This window comes from Empidonax traillii, unplaced genomic scaffold, assembly GCF_003031625.1.
Source record: "Empidonax traillii isolate 1590-97213 ecotype Southwest subspecies unplaced genomic scaffold, ASM303162v1 scaffold375:size1330703, whole genome shotgun sequence".
In the NCBI taxonomy this organism is placed as follows: Eukaryota; Metazoa; Chordata; class Aves; order Passeriformes; family Tyrannidae; genus Empidonax; species Empidonax traillii.
This window is the reverse complement of record NW_020955568.1, coordinates 186,601-197,775: the sequence shown is the minus strand read 5'-3', so window position 1 is coordinate 197,775 and position 11,175 is coordinate 186,601. Positions and strand designations below refer to the sequence as shown.

Below are 11,175 nucleotides of genomic sequence, written 5' to 3'. Positions count from 1 at the left end.
CAGACTATCTCCATCTCAAAATCCAAACAAATATGCTTTGGAAAGACATATGTCAGCCTGTCAAATGTCAAGAACGAATTCCCTTTCAGCTGACTTATTAGAACATTGTATTTCTTGTTATAACAGAAAAAGTATGAAACCCACCACCTTAAAAATAAATTATTTTAATTAATCACAGCAGGGAGTACAGAGGAGAAAACCCACACTATTACAAAAATGTATTCAAGGGAGAAAAATCATGGTCTCTAAGTTTAGAATGATCAAGAAGTGCATGGGGGAAAAAAAAGAAAAGCATGAGAGCTATGGACTCATCTCAGATTTCTGTTTCCAAACTGTCAATGATTTGAAACCTACTCCTAGATACCATTCCTATCAGACCTAGTACTCAGGATTGGCATGTAAGTGCTAAACTTTTCCTAAAATAATTGCAGGCTTCTACTTCCTGCCAAAAACTAATGATAACATGCTCCTTTGGCATTGTCATTTTGCTATTTCAAGATGTGTAATCTGGTGACTGTATTAAAAATCTAATGACTGACACCTCACACCCAAGGACACAACTTCACAGAAGCACATGATTTTTCCTACCAGGAGTTCAGCCATGGGTCCAAATTCCATTAGTAAAAGACGGAGGTAACACTGATTTTTAGCACAATTTTCTCTCTCAGCAATGTAAAATAACATCAGTGCAACTGCATGCCTGGACACTTGCTCATGACTCACAGAGAGTCAAACTCAGCCCAGCAATCTATGCCAAGCGACTAAGAGTTTTAAATCAGACTTTTCTTCGCTGAAAATTAATTGGGAGTTGGGGTGTCTTATTCTTTTTTATTAGTTTTAAGAAACACTTACAAAGGATTTGATTCGGCAATGAAAGAATTTAATGAGTATTTCATTTTAAGGAGCTAAGAAGTTGGCAGTGCTATTACACAAAAGGAGTATTTTAAGTATTTGGCTTTGGAGATCGCAAGCAAGATACTTCAAAATAATTTCTCTTGTACCAATATGGTGTTTCCATTTTCCAGTAGTAAAAGGAAATGTTTTACATTTCCTTTTGGATGGTTTAAAAGTAGGCAAGACCAAAAATTTCCAACTGTTCAATTCAATGTCAAGAGTGGCCAGATGGTGCCACATGGGAATAAAACAAGGGTTCCCCTCTACAGCACAAGCTTCTAGGATGGTGCATCCAAAGCTCTGGGAATGACACCATCTGTGGCTTCCTGCTGACCACAGCGGGTCCTGGAGCTGTGTGTGACCATCGTGGCTCAGCTCATGAGCAACAACCAGGCAACATTCCCAAAGGCTGCTGCCAGCCAGAACAACCAACAGGCAGGCATTCTGCCAAATTAGGTTAATTCTTCTTAAAAAAACATGAAGAGAGATAAGCTTATTGTTGTGGCCACAGATCCTTAACTGAAGCTTCATTATTTATAGGTGTCTGGAAACACCAGAAAGTGCCAAAAATGGTAATATCCTTGCTTATATTAATTAATTTGATCCAACCTTTATAAGCTCAAGAAAAAATAAAACATACAAAAATGAATTAATGCTGTTTCCATTTGCTTCCTATGTAAAACAGAAATTTTGATTTAGTAAACTAGCCTTGACCCTGCAGCTCTGCTCCCGGAGCCAGTGTTATCACATGGCAACTGCAGAATTGATCATGAAGGAAATCCAAAATGCTTTTTAGGCCATGCTCATGGTTAATCTTAACTGGCATTGAGACAGATTTTATCTTTAAAAACAAGATTTTTTTTTCTGAAGAAAATGCAGGATAAGGAAAGCAGAAAAAAGTAGCAAAAGTATCTGTTAATTCACCAAAACCTGAGAAGTAAACAATTATTGAAGTTCTTAAATGATAACATAAGGAACTCTCTCTGTCTCTTAACTACATAGAATGATTTTTTTCTATGCTTCAAATAATAATCATATGTTACTCACACCACAATGCCTTTCTCATATGTACTCCATCCACTGAGTGTGCCACAGCCAGCTGCCATGTCTTGCGTCTCTTTTTCAACAAATATTTGGGCAGTAACATCCTTTTTTTATTGATTATTCAGCACTATGGGATCCTGACTCTAATGGGGACTGGCAGTGCTATTTCAGTATAAATGTTGAGCCAATATAATATTCCAAATCTTTCACTGAGAGTGTTAGGAAAAGAAGCAATGAAGCATGCATTCCTTAAAGTTGAAGAAAATTAAAGACTTCCTGGCTGGCAAAGGATCAGGTCGGACACAGGACAATGCTTCATTTTTAATCCTGTTTAAGATTCTGTATTACATAAATGTAGAAATAAAGACAAAAAATCTAGAGAAAAGAACTTAGTAACTTCCAAAATTATGAGAAAGAAAATGTGGGTTTGATTTGTAATTCTTCACCATGATCTCAGAATTCTACTCCTTAGTTCAGAGCTGCACCAGGCATTTCCCATTCCCACGCACTTCTATTAGACACTGCAGAGGCTCAGGTCACTCCAAAGCAAGGAGGGGAGAGGAGTCTGGCAGGTGTGTAATCATCAGCACCTGACTAACTGATCAGGGAAGGCAGCAGGAGATTTTAAGACTCTCGCTGAGGCCCCAGTTTTCAGTATGAACCTGGCATTAGTCAGAATATCTCCTAAGGTGTGAGATTTGCTGGTGTGGGCTTCTTGCTGGGGAATTGTGGTGCTGTCACAGCCAGAGGATGGATCTTGTTTAGTCAGGTTTCAACTGTGTGTGTGTGTTTTAACTCTTTACAGAAATCTCTCATTTAAAAAGTACATGATTGCTTTCCTATCCAGATGCTTAGCAAAGCTACCTGGCAGGCCAAGCAAGGTGCAGAGTTAATACTGTGGTGGTCTGGAGAGAAACTCCACAATGCGTTCCTACAAAAATACTTTACGCAATCAGTTCCACTAGACATTAGATGACCCTTATGAGGCTGTACCTGAACAGCTCCTACCAGCAGGGAGTACTTGACTCCCTGAATCTGGAGCTACTGAACCCTCTCTCCTCTCATCTCCTGAATGTGCAACAAAGGCTGCCAGGGCAGCCCCTGCTACTGTTTATGCTACTGTAGATCAGGCTGAGTTCTCTTCTGTTGTTTCTTTCACAGTGCTCTACGGATTTTTATTCACTTTTTGCAACACCTTGCACTTTTAACTGTGGGATCACAGTGTTCTCTACACAGGCCAAAACATACACTTCAGTTAGCTGTGCACTATTTCATCTCTCAAAATTTCCTTGCCTTACTGCTTATCATTCTTATGTGGTGCTTAATTTGCTAGTGTATTTTCATAATGACTATAGAACAGTGACATAATTGCGTTGTATTAAAAATTGGCTTTCTTGTGTTTGTATTAAAGTTTTTATTAGGGTTCCCATTAATGTAGGAAAGATATGGACTTAATCTGGGACTGTGCACTGGCAGACTTGAAAACAGACACACAGAGCAAATTCTGTTCAGACACAGTACTTGTTAAAGCAGAGGTGGCTTCTCAGAGAACTCCCTTAGCTCCCGTGGCACGGGATGCTCTCCCTCCTCCCCCTGGATTTTAGCGTGTTCCCCTGCCCAAGCTCAGCCACAGAAACCCTCTGTGGTTTTGTCTCGGGGGCAGTTCTGTGGTGGCGGGGGCCGCGGGCCGGGGCGGCTCTGCCTCGCGGGCTGTGGGGCGGAGCTCTGCCGAGGCCACAGCCCGGGGGCTCTGCGAGCCGGGCTGGCTGGAGGCTTTGAGACGAATTTAAAACCCAATCGCCAGTTTTCTTAAAAAAAAAAAAAAGTAATCAAAGATTAAACAGATTTATTGCTAAATTTGTATGGGTTTGATTGGGGGTGTCTCTGGGCACCAGCCGCGGGCGCGGGGCCGGCCTCGGCTTGGAGCGGCGCCCTCTGCTGGCGGGCCCGGGCGGGGTGACGGAGGTGCGGGCAGCGTGGCCGCGGGAGCAGTTGGGCTGCAGGACAGTCCCGGCGCTGCAGCACATCAGGAGCTGTTCGGAACACGCGGGCCGAGCCAGCGCCCGGCGCGGACAGCGGGCTCCAGCAGTGCTGTCCGGTGGTCGCCTCCTGGCGGTGCCCACAGCAGCGCTGAGGGTATCGCTCTGGATAGCAACTGCGGAGCAAAGGGAAAGGGAAAGGGAAAGGGAAAGGGAGAGGGAGAGGGAGAGGGAGAGGAGAGCTCGGCCCAGTGGGTCTGTCAGACCCCTGCGCGCTCCCGCGGCTCCACCAGGGGGCGCCACCCCACCTCGAGCACCGTGTGTGTCAGGCTGCACGTGACCGGAACGCGGAAGTGCTCGCCGGAAGAGGGGGAGCCGCTTCCGGCGCTGGCCGGGCTGGGCGCGGGCAGGGCCAGGGTTGCACCGAGCGCCGGGGCCGCACCGCCCGCTATGCGAGAGACGCCGCGGCTCGCAGGTGAGATGCTCCCTTTCGCGGCCACCAGTAGGCCTCGCTGTCGCCGGACCCGGCCCGCAGGCCTGCTCTGGGGTGGGGCGGCGCGCGAGGCCTTCCCGCCCCCGGCGGCCGCGGGTCTCGCTCGCTCTGGGGCGCGGGGGCCGCCTCGGGCCGAGCCGATAAGCAGGGCGCGGGGTGTGCCGAGGCCTATCTGAGCCCGCTGGCTGGAGCCGGTCCCCGGTGCGGGGGTGTTGGGAGGGTGAGAGATCGGTGTCTGTGTGTGCAGAGGGGAAGGAAGTCCCTGCCCGCGCATCTTAGGAGTAACGTTGTTTTAAAGCAACTAATATGTGCCTTTTATGTTACACTCAATGCTGCAGCATGGGGACTAATTTTTTTATTATTAGTTGAAATAGAAAGATTTTATTCTTCATGAGTTTGGGATAAACAAAATGCAGAAACAGAACAGGCTGTAGAAGGAGGAAGTGAAACCCCTTTCGAAAAAAGAAGTTTTCCTGATGTTTATGGCTTTGCTAATAGAAAATATTTTCCTTACACTTTCTTTTCATGAGAACTTAAAATACATGAAAGTCTGCTGCCACCTGGATTTTTTTCTCTGGTGACATGCTGAGTCCTTGCTGAAAGTTGGCAGTGTAGATTAGCAGGAATTATATATAAATTCTACAGGTATCTGTCTTTAAATTTCAGTTGAACATGTACTGAAGGCTTATCCTTTTTATAGGCAAATATTGAAAAATAAAATCCGAAATCAGAGAATATTCAGAAGGGAGGTAAGGAGCTACATCTGTATAAAAAAAATCTGGTCGTTTAAAAAAAAAGTAGACATAATGTACATAAGTTATAAGGTAACTCAAAGTACTTAAAAAATAATGTCGAGTTCTTTTAAGCAAAGTGGAATGAAAAATTAACAATTGAACTGGCAGGCACAGAATTCCGTTTCTCCCTAGAAAAGCATCAGTAGCTGATTTGATCTCCTGATTGGTGCTTTGGGGAGAAGAACTGAGGAGTGCTAAAGACAGTAGATTTAAGGGTAGTCTGCAATTGTGTGGGTGGCAACTTCACATAACTAGGCAGAGGATACCATTTGGTGCCCTGTGGCTCTTTGGGAACCCCGCTGCCTTCAATTTTCGCATTATCAAATAGAAAAATGGCACAAATTCAACTGACTCGAGGAGGTAATGTTGGTTTTTCATAGTTGGATTTAAATTTCTTTAGTTTCTAATCATAGTAGCATGCAAACTTATCTCAAATTCAATTAAAAAAGTTCAATCATGCTTTTTAGAAAGTTATATTACTGCTTAAGGGACTTTGTAATGAGATGTTTGGATGATGTGGGAACACAGATGTGAAAATCTGTGTTCTGAAAATCTTAGCTGAGGTTCGGGCATGTTGTTGTGTTGTTACTAATACTTACAGGCAGGAAAAATTCTGTACAGCAGAATATCATTTTGCTAAATGACATTTTAAATTCTGAAAGATTTTTCTGAAAGTAATGTTATAATAATATCTCGATAGGCTTGGAATTAAAAACTGGATTATAGTCCTGCAACTGTACAAGCTGTTGCTGTTCCACCTTTCAGTTAATAAAATGACAGGGAAGTGTCATGAGAAGGGTCATAAACATCATTCTCAGTGGGGTTCTGCCTGTGCTACTGTTGTCATGGGGTGAGTTGATACAGTTGCTTTTGAAAACTTCATCTGAAGTGAAATATTTCATGAGTACAGTCAGTGTTTATTGGGGGAACAAGGAGGTTATTTTGTTGGCAGTTGAAATAACAGAATCTTTCATATGCTGTTACAAACTCTGGGATATGCTGGAGTTAGAACACTACTGCTATAATTTCATGAAATAATTGGTTTGTTATCCAAAACTCATGCTTGAAATGCTTAGTCTATCCCAACTGGATAACACGCTGTTTGTACCTCCTGCTGTAGTGGATGAGTCCTCTTGGAGAGAAGAAGCACAATAAAATGTGCTGGCATAGCAATTTGTGGCCTCAGTATGGCTTTCAGAAGATTGAGAGAAATGAGGTGGTGTGGGAGAAATGCAAGCACAGCAATGACATAAGGTTCCAGAAAATGTTGGGTTGAGTTCCATGTAAGTCTGTTAAAGAAGTGTAGAAGGAAATGGAAAGGTCAGTAATTGACTAAGCAGAATTTCTGATTTTTTCTTTTTTTTTTTTTTTCCACTTGCAGCACGACACTAAATTTGTAATGAAATGGAGTCTGGGTCAAGCTCATTTCGAGTGGAATTTCCAGATTTTTCTAGTACCATTTTACAGAAGTTGAACCAACAGCGCCAGCAAGGACAATTATGTGACGTGTCCATTGTGGTTCAGGGCCACCTCTTCAGAGCCCATAAAGCTGTTCTTGCAGCTAGTTCACCTTACTTCTGTGATCAGGTTCTCCTGAAAAACAGCAGGCGAATAGTCCTGCCTGATGTGATGAATCCCAGAGTATTTGAAAACATTCTTCTGTCTACCTACACAGGCAGGCTGGTAATGCCTGCACCAGAAATTGTCAGTTATCTGACAGCAGCAAGTTTTCTTCAGATGTGGCATGTAGTGGATAAATGCACTGAAGTGCTAGAGGGGAATCCAACAGTTCTGTGTCAGAAGATGAATCATGGCAGTGACCATCAGTCCCCAAGCAGTAGTAGTTACAATGGCCTTGTTGAAACCTTTGAACTTGGCTCTGGAGGACAGACAGAATTCCACAAAGTGCAGGAACTAAGGGATGGCGAAAATGAAGAAGAAAGCTCTAAAGATGAGCTGTCATGTCAGCTGACAGAACACGAGTACCTTCCCAGTAATTCTTCAACAGAACATGATAGACTTAGCACTGGAATGACCAGTCAGGATGGGGAAGAAGGAACTAGTGATAGTGCAGAGTACCAGTATACCAGACCAATGTATAGCAAACCCAGCATCATGTCTCACAAGCGGTGGATCCATGTAAAACCAGAAAGGTTTGAACAGGACTGTGAAGGTGTTGATAATCCTTATGATGAACACCAGGTTTCTGAATCCATGAATGCCATTCAAGCAGATCATTCAATCCAGTCTTCGGGTGTTGAAGACTTTCACATAGGTGACAAAAAGATGGAAACAGAATTTGATGAACATGCAGATGAAAGTAATTATGATGAACAAGTTGACTTCTATGGCTCGTCCATGGAAGAATTTTCTGGTGAAAGGGCAGAGGGAAATTTAAGTGCTCACAGACAGGACCTTATGATAGCAGCAGGCTATGGTGAGGGCATTGATATGGCTGCCGGGATTAAAGAAGAAACATCTCTCACTGGATTCTCCCATGCTGATAAGCTCTATCCTTGTCAGTGCGGAAAAAGTTTTACACACAAAAGTCAGAGAGATCGACATATGAGTATGCACCTCGGTCTTCGACCTTATGGCTGTGGTGTCTGTGGTAAGAAATTCAAAATGAAACACCATCTTGTAGGCCATATGAAAATTCATACAGGCATCAAACCATACGAGTGTAACATCTGTGGGAAAAGATTTATGTGGCGGGACAGTTTTCATCGGCATGTGACTTCTTGTACCAAGTCCTATCAAGCTTCTAAAGCTGAGCAGAGTACTACTGAGATGAACTAAGACATTAGTGCTTACATCTGTTTAATAGAGTAAGACAAATAAACTAATTATGCAAATGATGTCTGGTACTTGCTATTGTACGTTCTCAAAAAACAAGTTTTAGTGATTATGCTGGTATAAACAGATCAAACTTATTTTGCTTTCTGCAGTAGTACTCCAGGTGTTCAGGGTGTGAAGTGCAAATGGTTAATCTGAAAGATGCTTGTAAAAGCAGTCTGACATTGATGGTAATCACAGCAGTATTTAGAAGCTCTCTTGTATTTCTAAGTCATCTAAATTCACAGTAAAACTCAGCTCTAAATTGACAAAAATCCTGAAAATACTTAGATGAAGCAGGAGTCCAGGTAGCACTACTTAGTAGAGAACTAAGATGACCAAACCAGGTTATACGATTCACCTTTTAATGGAAAAATAAAAAAAAATTGAAATTTCACCTCAGACAGAAGACTCCAACGTACTTCCTATGCATCATTAGATAGTCTGCATCATTTGGTAGCCTTTGCTGTATTGCTAAACGCAAGGCAGTGGTAAAGGTGCTTTGGCTTTCCTTTATCTGTCTTCCATTTTTTTAATTATCTTGAGTAAAACAAATGTCTAATTTTGTGCTAATTTTTATTTAAGGTCTGTAAGGCACTTAAATATAGTTTATCAATATATAAACTTCAGTATGTATTAAGTATAATTTGTCCTTGCTCCTCTAGGGTCTAATGCTGTATGACTTTTGACTTCATTAGATTTTAATTGCTACATCGTGAGAGCTTCTAGAAGTGTGTGTAATAAGTATAGGAAAAAAAATAATATGTAACATTTGGAACTTACTCAAAGTAACCACATATACTTAAACTGTAGTTTCTGTTCAAATTTTTGTGACTTACTACAGTAGCAAGTACCAAACTGGATTCATGAACTGACTTTTTATTGGTACAAAAACTTCTTTGAGAACTTCTATCTAGTTTTTGAAACTTGCCTTAGGAAAATTATGTAGTCATTGGTAGGTATTTATACTTTTAATTCTTTACTCTTTGATTAGTAAGAACTATAATATAGATTCTTGGTACTAAACTACTGTGACTGATTAGGTGTGATCACGAGCAGAGTTGTTTACCTCTTCAAATGAAGTTGCTTGTGAAAAAAAAGTAGGAAGTATGATTTGGATCTTCTAATGGTACTGCAGAACATGGTACCATACTTATGTCTTAAGTTGGAATTCTTGCTGGGAAAGTGGCACTTGTTCTTTGTTAGGATTAGTATCAATGTGTGGGGCTCTCGCTTGTGGAGATGGATGGAGGAGCGTGTACGGTTCTGAGAGATGCTGCCAGCTCTGCAGGGAGAGGGAAGGCATGAGTTGTAAAGGTGACAACAGGATTTTGGGGTTGAAATCTTTATGCAGTGCAATGCAAAAGCAATTAACCCTTGTTAGTAGCTTACCGAAACATAAAAAGGAAAGAGCCTTTAGAGCATACATAGGCTATAACGGAAAGAGGTGATGTCCAAGTACAGTGCTGATAACACAGGAAAAATGTCAACCAGTATTGAAGGCCTGAGCCTATGTGGCCCCAGTTTCTGTATTAGGCACTGCAGTGTGCAGAATAATGTACTGAAACAGATAACCTTGTGTAGTGAAGCAAAACCACACAAAGATTATTACTCTTCAGTTTCTTTTTTGAACTCCCAGTTACAAATTGTCTTAAGATGCAACTGAACTGTATCCTGAACATGAATGTCTTCTGTGAGCTGAGGGTTTACTACTCAGTGGGCTTTAATTACAGTAATTTCTTTACTGGCATTCTACTTACAAACTTTAATTTTTTTTAAGAGGCTCTTAATTCTTAATCTTCTAATACTTCAGATATTTTTCATATGGAATTTTGTTAAAACATATTCCCAAATACAATGAACCCATTGCTGGCAATGGGCATGAATGATCAGCACCACAGAGTTCCTGTTCTTTGCATTTAATTGAACTCTACAAATATTATGGTGGCCATGTATAACCCTTGTGATCAAGGTACCGAAACAGGGATTTTGCTCACTAACACTGTAACCTGCTTAATGTAAAGAAGCACTTTGTATTTAAACGGAAAAAAACCAAACCATAAAACTTTATAAGTATCTTTTTTAAACTTAGAAATTATATTCCCTTTATGGTTTGTTCCCACACTGCTTACACTGTCTTTTTTAATACTAAAAAAAAAAAAAAAATTATAATCCTTGCCTGTTTACATGAGTGTAGTGGAAAGAGTTCTTGCACTCGGTGGCCCTATTTTTCCATTCTCCAAGGCCTTACCACATATAAGGTGTCATTTCTGCAAGTACCATCATCACGTTTGAGAGAAGGCATTAGAATCACACAATCATAGAATGGTTTGGGTTGGAAGGGGACCTTGAAGATCGTCTAGTTCCAGTGTCCCTGCTGTGGGCAGAGACACCTTCTACTAGACCAGGTTGCTCAGAGGCCCATTCAGCCTGGCCTTGAATATGTCCAGGGTGTTCCTTCACATACGCATTTCAAGAATGATCTTGTATATTACATTAGTTCTCAGCCCCTTTGAAATTGTCACTTTAGTTTTGCATAAAAAGGTTAAGAGTGCCTCTTCCCATTTAACCATAAAAAAGGCTGGACAGAAACACCAGTCTGAAAACCGTGGTCAAGCAAAAAATATGTCTGTCAAACCCAGACCATCCTACAGAGCTGCCAGCAAAACTTTTTCTTTTACCAGCTTGGAATGACTTTTATATGGGATATTTCAAGGTTAAACATTACTTCTATTTGCAGTTAGATTACTTTGAAATAAAGCTTTAAAATAAATTGTACTGCGAGAGACACTTTAAAGGTTTTATAACAGGTCCAGTAGATCATATTATAGAACCATGTCCTTTTTTAATGGCTTAGCATGCATAGTAACCTTTTAGTATTTGCCTATTGCTGTTTTACCCCATATTATGGCATCGTCTTGAAAGTCCAACAAATGTTGCTCCACTGATCTTGAAACACTTGGCTTTCTGATATTAATTTACATGAAACCAATTGATTGCAGGAAAATACTGATCTGATTGTCATGAGATCAAGTTGAGAAGATTGATGATTTAAGGGCAGCTTGAGATACATGTCTAAAATCCTTACTTTTGCATGGCACAGGTAAAACAGTTGTCTTGTGGTGTTTTTTCTGAG

The 11,175-nt window shown here is 41.3% G+C and overlaps 1 protein-coding gene across 2 annotated transcripts; it reads left to right on the top strand.

The window, feature by feature from the left end:
• The first annotated feature begins 4,300 nt into the window (after positions 1–4,300).
• ZBTB43 (zinc finger and BTB domain containing 43) lies at positions 4,301–10,082 on the top strand. 2 transcript variants are annotated; one of them, XM_027892948.1, is made up of 3 exons: positions 4,307–4,392; positions 6,325–6,487; positions 6,586–10,082. In XM_027892948.1, the coding sequence occupies exon 3, from the start codon at positions 6,609–6,611 to the stop codon at positions 8,001–8,003; it is 1,395 nt and encodes a 464-aa protein (XP_027748749.1). In that variant the 5' UTR covers positions 4,307–4,392; positions 6,325–6,487; positions 6,586–6,608; the 3' UTR covers positions 8,004–10,082. The 2 variants fall into 2 exon arrangements, with proteins under 2 accessions (XP_027748750.1, XP_027748749.1); XM_027892949.1 differs by lacking the exon at positions 6,325–6,487 and having other exon boundaries at positions 4,301–4,392.
• The last annotated feature ends 1,093 nt before the right edge of the window (positions 10,083–11,175 follow it).

Bases quoted from the DNA above. Each gene is read 5' to 3' on its own strand.
- ZBTB43 (XM_027892949.1), top strand. From the start codon at position 6,609: ATGGAGTCTGGGTCAAGCTCATTTCGAGTGGAATTTCCAGATTTTTCT.